This window comes from Scleropages formosus, chromosome 18 (assembly GCF_900964775.1).
Source record: "Scleropages formosus chromosome 18, fSclFor1.1, whole genome shotgun sequence".
Lineage (NCBI taxonomy): Eukaryota > Metazoa > Chordata > Actinopteri > Osteoglossiformes > Osteoglossidae > Scleropages > Scleropages formosus.
The window spans coordinates 19,500,520-19,520,377 of record NC_041823.1 but is presented as its reverse complement, the minus strand read 5'-3'; the positions used below and the strand labels follow the sequence as shown (position 1 = coordinate 19,520,377).

At 44.8% G+C, this 19,858-nt stretch overlaps 1 protein-coding gene across 4 annotated transcripts; it reads left to right on the top strand.

The window, feature by feature from the left end:
• The first annotated feature begins 954 nt into the window (after positions 1-954).
• chd4b (chromodomain helicase DNA binding protein 4b) lies at positions 955-19,099 on the top strand. Of its 4 annotated transcripts, none has more exons than XM_018737733.2 (42): positions 955-1,185; positions 1,658-1,865; positions 4,318-4,436; positions 5,471-5,737; positions 5,870-5,988; positions 6,090-6,400; positions 6,493-6,617; positions 6,712-6,847; positions 6,956-7,122; positions 7,393-7,641; positions 7,841-8,044; positions 8,226-8,437; positions 8,626-8,757; positions 8,948-9,047; positions 9,146-9,337; positions 10,235-10,435; positions 10,561-10,698; positions 10,795-10,916; positions 11,089-11,262; positions 11,572-11,713; positions 11,998-12,129; positions 12,291-12,408; positions 12,494-12,618; positions 12,776-12,868; positions 13,029-13,170; positions 13,612-13,781; positions 14,105-14,282; positions 15,037-15,123; positions 15,209-15,300; positions 15,408-15,541; positions 15,671-15,815; positions 15,917-16,079; positions 16,262-16,321; positions 16,439-16,536; positions 16,642-16,885; positions 16,993-17,055; positions 17,153-17,311; positions 17,540-17,648; positions 17,944-18,076; positions 18,173-18,368; positions 18,468-18,631; positions 18,879-19,099. In XM_018737733.2, the coding sequence occupies exons 2-42, from the start codon at positions 1,802-1,804 to the stop codon at positions 18,891-18,893; spliced, it is 5,994 nt and encodes a 1,997-aa protein (XP_018593249.2). In that variant the 5' UTR covers positions 955-1,185; positions 1,658-1,801; the 3' UTR covers positions 18,894-19,099. The 4 variants fall into 4 exon arrangements, with proteins under 4 accessions (XP_018593249.2, XP_018593240.2, XP_018593269.2 ...); XM_018737724.2 differs by having other exon boundaries at positions 14,105-14,294; XM_018737753.2 differs by lacking the exon at positions 16,262-16,321 and having other exon boundaries at positions 14,105-14,294; positions 18,879-19,098.
• Positions 19,100-19,858: the final 759 nt, after the last annotated feature.

Genomic DNA, 19,858 nt, shown 5'->3' with positions numbered 1-19,858 from the left:
CAGCGCTGCGACGTCTGGGCGTATATACGTGTGATATGTACGAAGGCTTTCCTCTCGCCCGTATGAAAGAGGCCAACGCGCGCGATCCTACGCGATTCGGCATTCGGTGCCGAAGGTGGGCCGGGGCGCCCGATCGACGGGGTGCGAGGAAGGCCTAGACGTTCCGCCACGGCACGTCTTCGCCGTTCTCGACCCGGACGAAGCAGGCCCACTTGGATGCTTTTTTGCCCGCCGTACACGAGCACGTACGATAACCGTGATCCCCAGCGATGAGCCGAAAGCTCCGCGTCCTCGTTGCATCCGGACGGAGAACGCGCGGAGAACGCTTTCGCGCCGCGACCTCAGACCCTCGGGGTCACGATCCACGCTCGCTCCACACGCGTGCCGTGTCCCGTCGGCACGTCGCCCGCTCAGAGCCGCGTCCACGTCGTAGGAACGTGCCTGGCGTTAGCAGCCCGAACGACTTTGCACGACAAACATCAATCATCCTGCGTGTGAAATACCCAATCTGGGCTCTCGCCTTCATTTAGGAGATGTGTGTATGAATTTTGTGCGTGTACAGTGTGCGTATATGTGCACAGAGCAGTGTCACGGTATACCGTGTTGTGTCATACATGTATACGCAAAGGGCACAGTTGTGGAATATTATGGTCTGTCACAAGTGGCATGGAGTTCCCCTGGAGACCATGTGACTGGTAATTTTTTTTCCCTCTTTTTTTGGAGTTGTGCTTATTATGGGATGTCAGTGACTGCTTATTATTATTATGGGATGGCAAACAGGGCGGGAGGGGGTGTGTGTCCATGGCAACGTCGGTTGCTAGGGGGCCGGAAATAGCGGAATGGGGAAGGGAGTGGAGGGGGGCTGACTATTATGGTCTGTACGTTGCGAGGTAACTATGCAGAGTAGTGTGTGTATTATGGGGGTGGGTGACGGGGGGGTGGTGGTGGTAAGGATTATTATGGGATGTCTGCCCCCTGATCTCTTTGTGTGTATGTGAGAATGTTAGCCAGCCTGTGAGAGAGGGAGACGAGGAGTATGTAACGTGTTCGTCTGGCGATTTTTAGAAATTCTGAAACCTACCAAACTGGACATTGGCTTCCAACATTTTAATTAACCCGAAAAACGTCAATTGGCAGAACTACAAACACCAAATCGGAGGGGAACTATCTCAGCGTGGGACTCCTGTACGATTTCTTTATTTTTATTTTTTTTTTTTAAATATAATTATCTGATAACGGCACAGTTAAAACAATTGGATTAACTGGGTTTTGTGAGTATATGTTCGTGTTTGTGAGAAGACGTGAGGGAAGCCGAACGAATGTGGAGCGAAAAGTGTTTGGTAGCAGACGCCGGCGAGCTCGCAGGCTTCTGTGCGGGCAGTCCACATCGCCGCTTAACTTGGCTATTGCTATTCTCCGAGTTTAAACATGTTCGATACTTTGCGGATTATGTTCCGAGTTAATACGCGCAGTTAGGAAATGTAACTTTTATTGCTGTGCCGCAGCAATGTTGATTTTCATTCAGGAATGGAAACGTAACCCTTTTTTTTTTTTGTTGTCTCAAGTACCCTGACGCCTTGTGCCGCGTGAGGTGTTGTGCTCGCGTTTCACTTTTGCGAGAAGGAAAAATGATCTTTCTTGCATTTTCTCCTTACAGCTGCTGCTGCCCCCTCCACCCCCGTCCTTTATTTCTCTCCGTTTTCCCTCCTCCCTCTCTGACACGGTCAACGCCGAGCGCAGGGAACACATCCCGGATCAGAAAAGGACACCTATATTCTCAGTTCCATTAAAGAAATACAATATGTCCGGGAGTGAAGACGACAGGGACGATTTCGGAGCCCCGGAAGACCGCTCTCTGTTACAAGGTACAGTATAGCCTATTGGTGGCTGTGGGCACTGTGTGAAAACGCGCTAACTGCCGGGCTTTCTGTGCCGGCGCCTGAGCCGCTGGCGAGCTGCTGGGCTCCAGTGGCCATTGTGCCTCATTACGCCGCGGCCGTGCCGCTCGCGGACGAGCACAATGTGTGCCTGCTACTCGAGTAAGAGTTGCCGGAACTTACTTGCCTCGTGGCCCCGGCTCTTTCTAACAAGTCTGCTGTTCATTTTCCCAGGGTATTTACTACTGAAATTATGGCAAGCGAAGCTAACTGGCTGCTACTACTACTACTAGCTACCTAGATTAGTTTGGATCGGTTTAAAAAATGGGTTGCTTGTGATGTACGTTGTTGTGTTCACTGTGAAAGTTGACGGGATTTGATTCATGCAGCCCTGTGGTTTTATTTGCAGGGAACAATTACGGGAGTTGTTTTATGGCGACCTCGAGGTGTTTCGGTGATCGTTAACGCTGTGTCCGCTTGTCTGTTGCTAGCGGTGTGTGTGCGCGCGCGTGTCAACAAGCAGGGCCTAACCGCGTTACTCCATTTAACCGCCTTTGAGCCTATCGCGCGCGCGCACACAGCCCACTTATGTTTGGGTGTTTAAAAAAAAAAAAAAGAAAAAGAAAGCCGGCGTTTTTGTTCACCGAGTGCTGTAAGGCGCCGTATGTGGCCGCAGTGTGTAGCCCGGTAACCTGTTAACTAGTGCAGTGTTTTCGGCAGCGGCCAGCCCGTTCCGGGTGGCCGGGAATGCTAAACGCCGGTTGGGGGACGCGAGGCAAACCGGCGTCTCGCGACCTGAGGCCTGCTGCTGCCGCCGGCGCGCTCACGTGCGGGACACGGAAACTGCGCGAGCGTTTTTCACGTCAGTCCTGGTGTACAAACATTCTCCTTTTCGTTAAATGTGTAGTATTGCAGTTTACACTGTAAAAAAAATTCTTTATTTTCGAATGAGGTTCCCCTCCCTCAGATCCTTCGCCGGCTGTTCCGGTGAATGTTAGTACAGCGCAGCACTTATACGGATGTTGCTAGAGAGCGGCTAAGTGGCGCTGGACAGAACCGAGTACTTAAATTCCGTTTCATTAAGCGATTGAAATACCAGAAAATGTCACTAGCTTTGCAGTATTCGATAAAATGAAAAGTAAGATGCATTTGACCGGGTATGTCTATGGATACATAACAGCATTGGTGTTTTTGTCGTGAGGGGAAGTTAGTTTCCGTTCCTCCATTTGTCACGAACATAAGCCCAGTCACCCAGTGGGCCAGCGTTTACACAGTGGTCACCGACAGTCAGAAACGGAGACTCGGTTATGCAAGTGGTCACAGACATTCAAAAACACAGAGGCTGGATTACACAGTGGTCACCGACAGACACTCAAATGCACAGAGATTAGGTTATATGGTAGTTACCGACAGATACTTAGTAATGCTGTCGTTCAGTCACACACACACGCACACAATCAACACGATTTTAATTAAAGAGGCCTTTAAAGGTGCCTGGTGGTGTTTTGGTTAAGCTTCCGCTGCTTCGTTTCACATGATGATCTTTGTCTATGCAATCGTGAGGGTTTGGTGAAGGTGGCCTGTGTGTGTCTGCAGGGCCGTTCTTGGATGCTCACACAACAGTCTGCTTCCTCTTTGGGACTCTGTGGTTTACGGTCACCTTTCCATACTAGGGACATACTCCTCAAACCCAGACTGTCTGTAGTATCCATCTATCCAAGTAACTGTGGGGATAAGTTTAGAAGCTTTTTAAATGATTTTGAATAAGAAGTGGAAGCTGCAGTACTATTTTACTGTTTTTTTTTTAAATTTTTTTTTTTAAATAATAGATATCAAGGGCCATCATTATACAGTTAAATATACAGTAATAAAGGGACAGCTGTTAGTGTTGTGGTTGGAGCTACTGCCCCTGGGTTCAAAGGTCACAGGTTCGATTTCCACCTTTGGCTGTAGTACCCTTGAGCAGGTACTTATCCTAAATTGCTCCAGTAAAATTACCTAGCTGTATAAATGGCTAAATAATTGTAACCTTAACAACATTGTAAGTTGTTTTGGAAGAAACTGTTAGCTAAATGAATAAATGTACATATTACATGTTTCATTTATGGGTAATTGATTCTTAAATGGCATTGCATGTGCAAAAGAGTTCACTCCTGCTTTAGACTTATTTTAACTTTCTGCAGTGAAATCATGCTGTTTTACATAATGTTAAATTTTGCTGATATACACCTTCTGTTGTTACCCGAGTCACTTTTTTGTGTTTGTAAGAAGTCATAACATTTGGGAGACAGTATCTTTTTATGCTGCTGTATTCTCACAAAATTGCATTACTTGTCTTTAGTGCAGCTACAGTGTTTTACAGTGCTGTCTAACATACAAGTAGTGCTTCTAGACGTTGGCCTGTGTTGCATTAATAATGTGTTCTCATAACAAATGGCAGATGAGGAGGACTTGGATGAAGAGATGTCGGACGGAGACACTCCAAAGGTCAAGAAGAAGAAAAAGGCCAAGAAGAGCCGCGAGAGCAAGAGCAGCAAGAGACAGCGAGTTCGTAGAGAGGTGCCCAATTATTTGTGCCTTGTCAATGTGATGCATGTCTTTAGGGATATGTTACTCCACTATGACTTTAACTGAGACGCAGTGGTAGTTGACTTTTCAGATACAAGGTACATGTATGAATTTATTGATTGGAATGTAAGTAAAATAAATTTTTATAAATGTTTAAGACACAAGTAAAATTAAGTTATATGAACAATTATAACAAAGGACAAGTAATATCAATTAGGTGATTGAGTTGTACTGAAAAGTTAGGATTCAGTGATTTACGACAGTTTGTTTTATCCTGGTTGAACTACGTCCAGCTGCTTTTTTCCTGACCTTGGCTGCTTTGAGAATTTTGGACAAAGTATTTTAAAATGAATATTGCCATCTTTGCATTTGTCACAATGTTTAAAAAAAGAAAAACCCTTAAGTATCAGTTATGCCTACCTGGACAATCTCAATAACTGATTTTGTATTTTTCAGTTTCAATATTTCAGTTATTTATTACAAGATTTCAGTAAGTGAGTTTGCTTAGTTCTGATTTTGTGGGATACTTTTCACTTTAATTGTAGGCTCCTAGCATGTACTGTATTTCAGGTATCTATGACATGCCTGTTTTGTGTGGGCAGCCTAATCATGAGATCATTACTTTTAATTTGGTTTTATTTCCTTGAATGTTGTTCACTGTGTGGGGTGCGGCGACGCAGTGGGTTTGACCGGGTCTTGCTCACCGGTGGGTCTGGGGTTTGAGTCCCGCTTGGGGTGCCCTGCGAAGGACTGGCATCCCATCCTGGGTGTCTCCCCTCTCCCTCCAGCCTTGTGCCCTGTATTGCCGGGTTAGGCTCCGGTTTGCCGCGACCCTGCTTGGGACAAGCGGTTTCAGACAATGTGTGTGTGTGTGTGTTGTTCGCTGTTGTGCTGTTTTGTGGCTTCTTGGTTCTCATGGTTTGTATTTTATCAATTCCTCAGGTGTCAAGTGGGACTTTTGATTTTTCAGTCCCTAACCTGTATCACTTGTACAATGTTGGACAGTTCTCTTTTTGCTCTTTCAGGACTTGGCAGGCAGCTCTCCAGAGGCTGTAGAAGGACTGGATGGTGATGATGGTGATGAAGAAGAAGGGGGTGGGGGCAGATCAGACAGTGAGGGGAGTGACTACACCCCTGGCCGGAAAAAGAAGAAGAGAGCAAGCTCAACAAAGGATAGAAAGAGAGGGACGAGTGGTGAGAGGGAGAAGGTTTCAGGAGGGTCATCTAGTGGGAAGAGCAAAAGGAAAGACCCAGAGCCCGAAGAAGAGGAAGACGAGGATGATGACAACCAGGTTCGATTTGTGGTGTTTTAGAATGATCCTTTCAACAATTAATGTCTAGACTTTCTAATTTTTAAGGGCATGCACATAACTAGAAGTCTGTGACATATTTTCTAGATAAGCTAATATCTCCCTCTGTCCCAGGAGCCCAAGACTTCTGCTCAACTGCTGGAAGACTGGGGGATGGAAGACATTGACCATGTTTTCACACAAGATGACTATAACACACTAACAAACTATAAAGCATTTAGCCAGTTTGTCAGGTATCTCTCAATTTTTGCACTGTCCTGACTCAGTAGGCTTTTCATTGACTTCTGCAAGACCCCTGTCTTTACTTTTCCATATTCTCACTCCTACTTTACAGGCCCCTCATTGCAGCCAAGAACCCCAAGATTGCTGTGTCCAAGATGATGATGGTTTTGGGAGCCAAATGGCGTGAGTTCAGTACCAATAACCCACTCCGAGGCTCAGCTAGTGCCACTGCGGCCCTGGCGGCTGCTAATGTGGCTGCGGCTGTGGAGAGCATGGTAGCCAGTGGAACAGAGGGGGGCCCAACACCAGGAACAGCAGGACTGGGTGGTAGCACCTCAGCCACCCCTGTTCCTTCTGTTGTAGCTGAGCCCCAGCCACCCCCTGCACCCCCCCTGCGGAAGGCCAAGACCAAGGAGGGAAAAGGTGGGGCTGGATTTAAGATTGTTTGTAGTCATTGAATTTATATTCAGGTTTACTGTAAATTATCACTGTCTATTTGCTTGCGATTCCTTCAGGTCCAAATGCACGCAAAAAACCCAAACCACCTCCAAAACCTCAGGAGAAGAAGGTGAAAACCAAGAAAGTGGCACCTCTCAAGATCAAATTAGGTGGCTTCAGCAGCAAGAGGAAACGCTCTTCAGTAAGGACAATTGCATGTTTTCAATGCACGCTGGTAGTTTTCACTCCTGCTCAAGTGGTGGTCTGGATGAAGCATGCACTTTTTCTTTTTTCAGAGTGAAGAGGATGAGGTGGATGTAGACAGTGACTTCGATGATGGCAGCCTGAACAGCTTCTCTGTTTCGGATGGGTCTAACAGTCGTAGCAGTCGTTCGAAGAAAAAAGGCAAGAGCTCAAAGAAGAAGAAGAAAGGTTGGTTGCCATAAACACCAAACGGTTGCACTCGTATGCTCATCAGTTGTTTCAACTGCAAGCTGAGTATGTAACGATTGTCCCTTTCCTACAACTTTTAATTAACAGAGGAAGATGGTGACGGGTACGAGACAGACCACCAGGATTATTGTGAAGTCTGCCAGCAGGGTGGTGAGATCATCCTTTGTGACACCTGCCCACGAGCTTACCACATGGTGTGCCTGGACCCTGACATGGAAAAGGCCCCCGAGGGGAAGTGGAGCTGTCCCCATTGTGTATGTATCTCACATTTCTCACTCTTGTAACCCTTCTGCACTGACAAAAAACAAGTGACAGATGTTGGGTTGTTGTGAACAGTTTGTGATGATTGAATTAGGTTTAATTCTTCTGCTGGGGTTTGTGGTTCAGTATGGAAATTCCTTCAGTCACCTTTTACATTGGTACAGCTGCCACCCCAGACTGGTCTGCCTATCCAATAATTGCTCTGTACCCCCCTTGACCTTATGATGACACCTTCAGATTTGTCTGCTTTGCTTCCATGACAGGAGAAAGAGGGTGTGCAGTGGGAGGCCAGGGAGGATGGCTCTGAAGGAGAGGAGGATAATGACGTTGATGGTCGTCGGGATGGAGGGGACACGGAGGAAGACGATCACCACATGGAGTTCTGTCGCGTGTGCAAAGATGGAGGAGAGCTGCTGTGCTGTGACTCTTGCCCCTCCTCCTATCACATTCACTGCCTCAACCCACCACTGCCTGAAATCCCCAACGGGGAGTGGATTTGTCCTCGCTGCACTGTGAGCCTGTTGTCTAGTCAAGCACACAGAACTGTTTGATGTTTAGCTGGGGAAAGCTTAGGTAGATTGACATGGGAAATTGCAGATGGTGGTGTGAAATGGGTAGACATATTGTGAAACAGTGTGGAAGGAATTTTTGCCTTGATAATTAACATGACTATAAGTATCCAAGTTTTAAGTGTGCTGTACTTTGTGTCAGTGTCCACCTATGAAGGGTAAAGTGCAGAAGATTCTGACCTGGCGATGGGGAGATCCTCCACCCCCAACTCCAGTACCCCGACCCCCCAACCTTCCGGAGGATGCACCTGACCCTGCACCTCTGGCCGGTCGCCCAGAGAGGGAGTTTTTCGTAAAGTGGTGCAACATGTCTTACTGGCATTGCTCCTGGGTGTCAGAGTTACAGGTAAATTTCAGGTTACAGGTTTACACAAAGCCAAATAAGTTATACTTGTTTGTATATATAAATAAGTTGGAAAACAATATAGTATAGTATGCAATGACCATACCTGTCCTACGTAACATTTGTAAGTCTTCCAGTTACCAATTATATTGGCATTATTTTGTGCTCTTGCTTGCCTGTCCAGCTGGAGCTGCACTGCCAGGTGATGTTCAGGAACTACCAGCGCAAGAATGATATGGATGAGCCACCTCCTGTGGACTTTGGAGGTGAGGGAGATGAGGACAAAAGCACAAAGAGGAAGAACAAGGACCCATACTTTGCTCAGATGGAGGAGAGGTTCTATCGATTTGGCATTAAGATGGAATGGATGATGATTCATCGCATCCTAAACCACAGGTAACCAGCATGTGGTCTGGTGGCACTGAAGTCCCCTTTGGTTTCAGTCCTGTCCTTTTGGTTAATTTGAACTGTGAATTTTTAATGCACATGTGCTACAAGAATTCAATAAGATTGCTGTACTTTACAATTACTATTCCTTTACTACATGTTCTCACAAATATTTTTTTCTCACACCTCTATAATAGTGTGGACAAGAAGAACAATGTCCATTACTTGATCAAATGGAGGGACCTGCCCTATGACCAGGCCACCTGGGAAAGTGAGGACATGGATATCCAGGACTATGATGCCTATAAACTGCAGTACTGGAATCACAGGTGAAGTCTTATGAAGTTTAACCCAAGCTCACAAGTATTAATGAAAGTTACTTTGAATTGCTGGGTTTTAGTCAGCCTGACATCTTCACAGAATTCTGGCATTTTCAACTCTCTGTTCCTGAGCTCATTCATTCTCAGCAAGTTAATGGTTTTGTAATTGAATAGCTAACCTATTCCTGGTTTCTGACAGGGAGCTCATGATGGGAGAAGAGGGAAGACCTGGGAAGAAGTTGAAGAAGATTGGCAAAGTGAAGAAACTGGATCGCCCTCCTGCAAACCCTGTGGTGGATGTAAGTATGCAGCGCTCTCTGTGTTAGTTTGCTTTTTTTCAGCCACGATTAATGTGACGACGTGGTCTGAAATACACCTCAAATGTTCCTCCCTTCAGCCCACCATCAAATTTGAGCGGCAACCAGAGTATCTGGACAGCACAGGAGGCACATTGCATCCATACCAGCTGGAGGGACTGAACTGGCTGCGCTTCTCCTGGGCCCAGGGTACTGACACAATCTTGGCCGATGAGATGGGTCTGGGCAAGACTGTTCAGACTGCTGTTTTCCTTTATTCTCTTTACAAGGAGGTGAGTACCCCGAAAATGTATTAAACAGTGACTATTACAAAGATGAGACAAAAAACTTTTATGTCCCAACTGAGTACATACAGTTGACCCTCTCACATTGTGGCTTTGATTTTTTTTTGCGGGTCAGCAAGAAATAAATGAGGATTTTTTTTTTGGGAGCTTTACAACTTTGTGCAGGAAACCATGTAGCACGGCAGATGAAAAGTAAATGTAAAGTTTGTCATTTAATACCATAAATATACACTTTTTTAAAAGAAATTTAAAAAAGTTAGACTTTGCGGGGAAAAAAACTGGATATCTGTGCTTCGGAAAGCAAAAATTTTCCTTTTTGTTTCCTCATGTTTTTACTTAACACTGACCTTAATATATGACCAAATACCCACTCCAACTAGCCTTAAAAAGTCCTAAAACTAGTCAAATCTTAATTTTCACGGCGGGGGATTTATGCCACCCACCGGAACCCCCATCCAGAGGTGCTTTGCTGCGCTCACATGCTGGCTTTGCTCACTTAGTGGGACTGAAAATTTTACACAGTTTTTCCACATTGCGGGGAGCTGAGCCCCTAATATCTGTGATGTGGGAGGATGAACTGCATATCTGTCCAGTCTTCCTGTGCCTATTTGTTACTGTCAATGGGTGGATGGAACGACAGGGACAGACAGCAACACCGTCCAATAAAGGGGACAATTCCAAAGCTGGGACTTTGTCCTAAAGGCAGGACGGAACATCGACCAATGCCTGAACATAGCTTTTTCGATTCAGTGGCTTACTGTTTCCATTTTCTTGTTTGAGCGTTTCTGGTTCTTGCTCTATGCCAATTTTAACACTTGAATAATTTTTTTCTGATACTTTGCTCTGCTAATACCTAAAGTATGCACCAACCTCCCTGCCCTCCAGGGTCATTCCAAAGGCCCATTCCTGGTCAGTGCTCCTCTGTCCACCATCATCAATTGGGAGCGGGAGTTTGAGATGTGGGCACCTGACATGTACGTCGTGACCTATGTGGGTGACAAGGATAGCCGAGCAGTTATCCGCGAGAATGAGTTCACCTTTGAAGACAACGCCATCCGGGGTGGAAAGAAAGCTTCACGGATGAAGGTAGGAGTAGAAAGAGACACAAAATTGGCAGGGTAGTGGTTGTGGTGGCAGCTGGCACGACTCCATTTTTGTCCTGAATGAGTAATGTTAATGAGAATGTTAAACAAGTCTTTTTCCTTCTGCAGAAAGAAGCATCTGTAAAATTCCATGTTCTGCTGACCTCCTATGAGCTCATCACCATTGACATGGCAATCCTGGGCTCTATCCAGTGGGCCTGCTTAGTGGTGGACGAGGCCCATAGGCTCAAGAACAACCAGTCCAAGGTAAATTCTTGTTACCAGTGCAATCTGAAAGTTTGCCTGAAAGCTGCTGTATGATGTAAAAACAATTCCTCATCCTTCCAACTCTTTATTTCCCAGTTTTTCAGGGTGCTCAATAACTACCCTCTCCAACACAAGCTGCTGTTGACTGGAACACCTCTACAGAATAACCTGGAGGAGCTATTCCATCTGCTCAACTTCCTCACTCCTGAAAGATTTAAGTCAGTATTCTGTCAGTCTGCCTGTTTTACCACCTTGATTTTGCTCATGTTTTAAGGTGTACCTAATGATCCCTTGTCTAATCCTAGTGCACTGGGATGTATTACAGATGTCATACTGTACAAAAATTAGAATATAGACATCTACATTCATACCCCGTCTGCTGTCCCTCAGTAATTTAGAGGGTTTTCTGGAGGAGTTTGCCGACATCGCCAAGGAGGACCAGATCAAGAAACTGCATGACATGCTGGGACCTCATATGCTGAGGAGGCTGAAGGCTGATGTCTTCAAGAACATGCCTTCTAAAACAGAGCTCATTGTCCGTGTGGAGCTTAGCCCTATGCAGAAGTAAGAGGGGACAATGGGAGGGTGAGGTGTAAAGAATTTAAGGACAATGAGACACTTTGATTTGTTTACATGTTGTCTTTACATGGACTTGTTAGAGGAAGGTTGCCAGTTCAATTTCTGCTCTATGTACTGTTTTAACGAGGAACTTGAACTGTTCCAATAAAAAAAAAAAAAATTGTAATATAAATTAAAGAATAGGTGACAGGATGGAAACATCAGCAAAGCAAAAATCAAACATTTTAAATGTTTAAACATTTTTAAATTAATGAAAAATTAAACTTATCAGTAATCTTTTTACTCTTATTTAAGGAAATACTATAAGTTCATACTGACACGCAATTTTGAGGCCCTGAACACTCGTGGAGGAGGCAACCAGGTGTCTCTGCTCAACGTTGTGATGGACTTGAAAAAATGCTGCAACCATCCCTACCTCTTCCCTGCAGCTGCCATGGTATGTGTCTTTCCACAGCACTAATTGTTGGGAAGAGAAGTGTGTTGCAGGGTCCCCGTTGTCTAGCTTCCTGTAAAATCATGGTTTGTTCAGCGCTTGACTACAACTGCTGGAAACCCTTTACAAACAGCATAAGTACTTTGAATTGTAATGGATGTATTGATTTTAATTGTAAGTATTTTGCATCAAATTTGTTTTATATAATGGTTATATTGTAACTATTGGCAATGCAGTTCTGGGCAAACTTTTTTTTTTTTTTTTTTTTAATTGGGTGTCAATTACAGGAAGCCCCAAAGATGCCCAATGGGATGTATGATGGCAGTGCTCTGACTAAAGCATCTGGGAAGCTGATGCTGCTGCAAAAGATGCTGAAGAAGCTGAAGGAGGGTGGCCATAGAGTGCTCATTTTCTCCCAGGTAGCTGTTTCTGCTATAGTCACTAAGCTAATTCTCCTGTTTTTTTTTTTTTTTTAATTCTCATATTTCACCAACTCATGTAGATGCCATTTATGAGAACATGGCTCTGAACGTCCAGTGTTTGTCATTGAGAGGTAATTCATACTATAATTGTTTCTTAGATGACCAAGATGTTGGACTTACTGGAAGACTTTCTGGAAAATGAGGGGTACAAATATGAGAGGATTGACGGTGGTGTCACTGGAGGGCTTAGGCAGGAGGCCATCGACCGGTTCAATGGTGAGACTATTGTTTTGGCTTGTCATGTTACCAGTGAGGAGGGTGAAGTACTGGTGTCAACAGTCATTCTTTTATTTGTCCTTAGCTCCTGGAGCTCCACAGTTTGTTTTCCTACTGTCCACAAGAGCGGGAGGCCTGGGTATTAACTTGGCCACTGCGGACACCGTCATTATCTACGACTCAGACTGGAACCCTCACAATGACATCCAGGTACTTGCGCTTACTGTGACCTGGGATTCTCAGATCTCTCCTGATGCAGCCAGTGTAGAAGTAACATTTCCCCACTATTTCTAAACAAAAGGTGTTGATAATATTCCACCGCTAGTGTCTTAAATATTTATACCTTTGTTTCTCCCAATTGTTTTAGGCATTCAGTAGAGCGCATCGTATTGGCCAGAACAAGAAGGTGATGATCTATCGCTTTGTCACAAAGGCCTCTGTGGAAGAAAGGATCACCCAGGTAAGAAAAAGTTGCCATGATTTTAAAAATGTAAATTAAACTAGTCTTCAGAAGTCATGGTTACCTATATAGAAATGTTTAAAGTTGTTGCCTGTGAACAGCTGTAATGTTTTTGAGTGTGCTTTATTCCAATTTGAGCGTTTAACTTGTGGTACTGCAGGTAGCAAAGAAGAAGATGATGCTGACACACTTGGTAGTCCGACCTGGTCTAGGTTCCAAGACAGGCTCCATGTCCAAACAAGAGCTAGATGACATCCTAAAGTTTGGCACTGAGGAACTCTTCAAGGATGAGATTGGGGAAGGTGAGAGCTTTTTGGCCCCTAACCAGTTCACCTTTTCTGTAGTCTAGCTTTACATTCACTTTCCTTTTTGTTTGTTCAGTTAAGCTGTGATGGGCATATACGGGTGTCTGTCTCTTCATGTTAGTAGCCCGGATGGGATTTCATTTACTTATGGGACATGCTGGGAGTGTAGTGGTTAGAGTTACTGCCTTTGGATTCAAAGGCCGTAGGTTCAATCCCATCTCCGGCTGAGCAAGATACTTATCCTAAATTGCTCCAGTAAAATTACACAGCTGTATAAATGGGTAAATAATTGTAAGCTTAATAATTGTAGCCCTAACATTGTAAATCGCTTTGGGGAGAAGCGTCAGCGAAATGTAAATGTACAGTATTATACTTGTTATGGCATATTTTTAATTCCAGCAAATAATAATGAAACAATGACAAATGTCATTTGCTCAGGAGACAACAAAGAAGAAGACAGCAGTGTGATTCATTATGACGACAAGGCCATCGACCGGCTGCTTGACCGTAACCAGGATGCTACGGATGATACAGAGATCCAGAGCATGAACGAGTATCTGAGCTCCTTCAAGGTGGCCCAGTATGTGGTAAAAGATGAGGAGGAGGAGGTGAGTAGCAGTGCCATTGTGGTGCCAGAGGTTGAGTGGGAGCTGCTGAAGAATTAATTTTGAAGCTGAGCACTGTAACACAGTGAACGTCCTCGTGCTTAATTGCGTCAAGTTCAGTCCGGTGTGTCTATTACGAATAAAGCTAATTATACCAAAAGCTTCAGCCAGTCAATACAGTTGCCAGATGAGACTGCCAAGTTGCAGTACCTCTGTTATATGGAGCTGCTTCCTCAACCATTCAACACAGCAGGATGAATTTGTGATGCTAGGACACGTGCAGAGCAGTGTGTTGGAAATATGGTGGTTTGACTCTGCCTGACTAGGAAGAAGAGGTTCAGCGAGAGATCATCAAGCAGGAAGAAAGTGTGGACCCAGATTACTGGGAAAAACTGCTACGACATCACTATGAACAGCAACAGGAGGATCTGGCCCGCAACTTGGGCAAGGGCAAACGTATTCGCAAGCAGGTCAACTACAACGATGGCTCACAGGAGGACCGAGGTAGTAGACTGGGTACAGAAATGCGGCACATTACTACTTTCTTGTGTTGTTTGCCTGCCAAGCCATTCTTGGGTGCTAATGGTGCCTGTGGAGCATGATCTTTATACAGTTTATAACATACTTGTATGTGTGGTGCATATGGCATATTGTTTGTTTAAAAGGCCAATGCCTTCAAAACGCGTCAGGTGGAGCAGCTGTGATAGTTGGTCCCCTTCTTATGAACTTATTGGGACTGAGAATTGGTTCCTTACTCATTTATTGGTCTAATGCACGAGTGGGCCAGGGGCTCCTCTTCAATTCTGTGTGCAGCTGCTCATGCACCGTGTGTTGGCAAAAACGGTGCCATTGGACAACTTTGGTGTGAAAAGCATTTTTGTTTATAATACAGTACTTTTTAGTTTCTAACAGTGAAAAGGTTACTTAAATTCATAAATTGGGAACAACTGTAGTAGATGTCATGGAAAAATATGGGCATATCCACCACCTAGCTGCCATTCCTGATCCTGGTGTAATAAATGTAACGTATTAAGCAGAATGAATTCAACTTAAGGTCAGTTATGTAGCACAACAGAGCTGCATATTTGTTAGTTGCCTGGAAGAATTGGCATGGATTGGTGTATATTCTGTCTTAATATTGTATATATTCCTTTATATATACACTTTACCTGTATAGTTACCTTCAGCTATTTCTTCAGTTAATGTGTTTCTTTTAGATGATGTTGTGCTTCTCATTATTTGCTGGAATTTTCTTCAGATTGGCAAGATGATCAATCTGACAACCAGTCTGATTACTCAGTGGCTTCGGAGGAGGGAGATGAAGACTTTGATGAGCGAGCAGAGGGTAAGCATTCACCACAGTGGTGTACTTATCTTGAATAGTTTTTGAGTTTGGGAGGCACCTCTGATCAGCTTCCTGCCTATCTCAGTGAACTGTCGCAGGCCCAACCGGAAGGGGCTGAGGAATGACAAAGACAAACCGTTGCCGCCCTTGCTGGCCAGAGTCGGAGGGAATATTGAGGTTGGTCTGAAACCTTGAAGTCCTTGTTGTCTTCTTCCTTAAAATGTAAACCTTGAAATGTTCAGCAGTTTGATCAAAGTTAACTGTACTTTTCTGACCCCCCTCAGGTTCTAGGCTTCAATGCCCGTCAGAGGAAGGCATTCTTGAATGCAGTGATGCGCTATGGGATGCCGCCCCAAGATGCCTTTACCACACAGTGGCTTGTTAGGGACCTGCGAGGAAAATCTGAGAAAGAATTCAAGTTAGTTGCACCATTTCTCTATCCAAATGTCTTTTATAGGCACCTTTGTGAACCACAGAAAACTGTATATTGTTCATACTGTACATGATGCTTTGCATTAACTTCACTCCCTCTCCTTGTTTCTGCAAGGGCCTATGTCTCGCTCTTCATGCGACACTTGTGTGAGCCAGGTGCAGATGGTGCTGAGACCTTTGCCGATGGCGTTCCACGTGAGGGTTTGTCACGCCAACATGTTCTCACACGCATTGGTGTTATGTCCCTGATTCGAAAGAAGGTACTTGGTTCTCTCTCTTTTTTTTTTTTTTTTTTTTTTGGTACTTGGCCATTGAGAGATGCCGCTAGAGTTTCTAAATCTGCCTTGATGTGTCTTGTCAGGTTCAAGAGTTCGAACACGTGAATGGTCAGTGGTCCATGCCCTGGATGATGGAACTTGAGGAGAACAAAAAGGCTGCTGCAGCCCATCCTGAATCTCCTGGAAACCCCAAGAGTCCTTCCACTGGAACACCTGCAGATACGCAGCCCAACACACCAGCCCCAGGTAACTCCACTGAGCCAGTACTCATTGTCACTCTGACACTTAACTCAGCACTATCTTGCTTCAGCTGCAGCCACATCTTGTTCCCCTCACTTTGCAAGCCTGCCTGGCTGAAACAGCGCACTCCCCATCAGTCTGCCTTAGTACAGCTGTAACATTATCAATGTCTGTCTGTGCTCCCATAGCTTCTAAAACGCCCTCTACTGGCACACCTGCAGACACGCAGCCCAACACGCCTGCCACAGGTAATAGAGAGACAGCTGGCACACCACTCTGCTGCTGCTCTGCTCTCTGCTTCCCCACTAAGCTGGCTGCCTGTGGAGACTAGATGTTCAGCCTTTCTTTTCCTGTTGCTCTTGTAGAAGATCCCTCTAAATCTGAAGATGTATCAAAGGAAGACAAAAATGAGACAGAAGGGGACAAGGAGGGCAAAGAACCCAGCAAATCACAGGAGCCAGAGGTGACAGCCTCATTCAGAGCTGCTGCTCTATTTTGGTGTGCAGTATGATGTCCAGACCTTTAGGGGTATCCTCACATTCTTGTGTATCCCTGTCTCAATCTTCAGATCATTGAAATCCCCGATGACAAGGAGAAGCCTCCCTCTCCGGAAAAGAAGGAGAGTGAAGGAGTTGCCTCTGCCACCCCAGTGGAGAAGGAAAGCCTGAGTGGAGAGGCTAATAAAGACAAAGAGAAGGAAGGAGAAAAGGAGAGGATTCCAGCAGAGGTGGCAGATGAAAAGAGCTCCCCCACAGAGGCCAAGGCTGAAGGGTCAGAGGTCAAGGCCAAACAAGATGAATGTGAAGCCAAAGGTGAAGTCTAGTGGAAGGTGTAAATAAGAATTTCAACATGACAGAAGCTGTGTGGAACTTGGATTTGCTCTTTTCCTCCACCCATTTCACATGCTTGTTCTCAACAGATGAAAAGAAAGAAGAAAAGGCTGAGAAGATGGACACTAGTCCTTCTGCAGACGAAAAGAAAGGTAACTGTCCCGCTCTCTCTCTGGTCTTTGGCACCCAGCCATGCGCTTGCTGAGCTGTAGCAGCTTTGTCACTGCCACCACCCCTCCCCCAACTCAGATCATAAGGAAGACAAGGATGCTGGGAAGGCAGAGGAACCGGCCAAGCTTCAGAATGGGGAGAGTGCAAAGGAGAGCACCACAGCTGCTGGAGTTGAAGAGAAAAAGAAGGCTGTGAAGCAAAGGTTCATGTTCAACATTGCTGACGGGGGCTTTACAGGTACAAACTGAGGGACAACTGTAATTGCAGCCCAGTTATGATTTCTTGTTGTATGCCTGTGTTCATGCCACATGAACTGTATCTTCCTATGTTATGTTGAGTCCTTATGAATCCATTCTGCAAAGTGCTCTGCACTTATGTTACATAAATCAATTAAGTGTTATGGGGGATCTAGGGTTTCCTCAGTGTGGACTCAGTGTACTACTTTTTCTATATGTCTCCTGCCAGAGCTGCATTCCCTTTGGCAGAATGAGGAGAGGGCTGCTACAGTCACCAAAAAGACTTATGAGATTTGGCACCGTCGTCATGACTACTGGCTGTTGGCCGGAATCATACAGTATCCTTTGCTATGTCTGCCTCGGTTTTGTGTCATAAGTCTGGATAATTATTGCTTTGGCTTAGCAAATGTAATTTGTTTGGTGTATTGTCTAGTAGATTTGTATACTTCAGTTTTGCTTTGACTAACTGAATTGCCTTCAACACTTTAGTTTTCTTCATAATTGCAATTTTTCTTTCAGTGCAAATTAACTTTTATTTTTACTTTCTTGTGCTTTACAGATTGCCTTTCGTGGCTATTTTTGGAATGGTTTTTGTGTTGGTTAGTATTTTTTCTTAACCTCATTGCCCTTCAGACATGGCTATGCACGCTGGCAGGACATCCAGAATGATGTGAAATTTGCCATCCTGAACGAACCCTTTAAGGGGGAAATGAACCGAGGGAACTTCCTTGAGATAAAGAACAAGTTCCTTGCCAGGAGATTTAAGGTAGGGGTAAACATCTTTTCTCTGCATTCGCCTTCCTAAAGGATTTGTCTGCGGGTAATCGGTGGGAGTAAACTATATCTCCTCTGTGTTGGGCAGCTGCTGGAACAGGCCTTGGTGATCGAGGAGCAGCTGAGGAGGGCAGCCTACCTCAACATGTCCGAGGACCCTTCCCACCCTTCCATGGCCCTCAACACACGTTTCAGTGAGGTGGAGTGTCTGGCCGAGTCTCACCAACACCTCAGCAAAGAGTCTATGTCTGGGAACAAGCCTGCCAATGCTGTTCTGCACAAAGGTAATCAAGTTTAAATGCCGGTGTCCTCAGTCCTCCTTTGGGTGCATGTATATTAGTAGAGCCTGGCATGTGAAACTCATACCTCCACTCTCTCCCCAGTGCTGAAACAGTTGGAAGAGCTGCTGAGCGACATGAAGGCAGATGTCACTCGTCTTCCGGCAACCATTGCGCGAATACCGCCAGTTGCTGTGAGGCTGCAAATGTCTGAGAGGAACATCCTGAGCCGCCTGGCTAGTAGGGGCTCAGAGACACAATCGCAGCAGGTACTGCATTGACACTGTGTGGTGCTTAATCTTACAGCAAGAGCTCACGGTTCTCACACACCTCTCCTCAGCAGCATAGCAAATCGATGTACATTTATGATTAAACTGGACTTTTTTTTTTTTTATTATAAATTGTCCACCATTGCTGTTGCACCATGATTGCTATTATGAAGTGCTTCATGCATAGGTAGATAAAAGCAGGTATTTCACGAATGTGTTCTTGCCCTCCTCTCTTACCCACTCAAAGGTGACACAACAGTAGCCTGCCTCAGGCTTGCCCCCCTTTACCCCTCCACCTCGACATTCCTCATTGGCTCCTGGATGACGACGTCACACCTATGCTTCATGAAGCCACGCCCTTTTTCCTAAATAAGGACATGCAGCAGTTCTATAGGCTGATTCCTGGAGGCAGTGGATATGATAGCAATTTTATTTTTTTCTTTTTGATGTTTGTTTTCTTGACCTTTAATATAATTATTGTTATAATGTTATTATTGTTTCTTTTTGGGACCTAAAATAAAAATATAACAACTTGATCCTTGTCTTTATGATGGATGTGAGTGTGTCAGTGGATTAATTTGACTGGTAAAATTCCTTTGCTGAAGAACGGAGCTGAAGAGTATTTGCATTTCAGTTAACATCACCTGTTTTACACTGGATTTGCTGTGCTTTTAGATCAACCCTGCTCATGTAGGATCAGGATTTACCACATTTCAGCGTGAACTGTTTCATTTTAATTTACTGTATGCTTTCCCCAAAAAGGGATGGACAACAACTTTCTAAAAAATGTATCATTTTCAAGTTTCTACCTGTGGAAATGACAATCTGAGAGGAAATTCTTAGATGGTCATGGTCAATAGTGTGGTACAACTTTAGTTGGCACGACATTAGTGCCTCTATTAGTACAACCTTGTGTTTAAGGGCCATCTAATTGCTTTGCTGAATATCGTGCCTGGTTTACACCTCACACCGGTACACATAGGTGAGGTGATAAACATTTATGATATTAAGCAAAGCAATTAGATGACCCTTAAACACAAGGTTGTATTAATACATATGAAAATGGAGGACTCTTTTTACCCAGCTGTATGGATTCACTCAACTTATCTGAACCTGATAAGGCATATCCTAAGCTGGAAATGTTATATTTTACACTTCACTATAGCTATGAAAGCGTATCTGCCTGCTGACTGAATTTCCACAATATGTTATAAAACAAGTGACGCT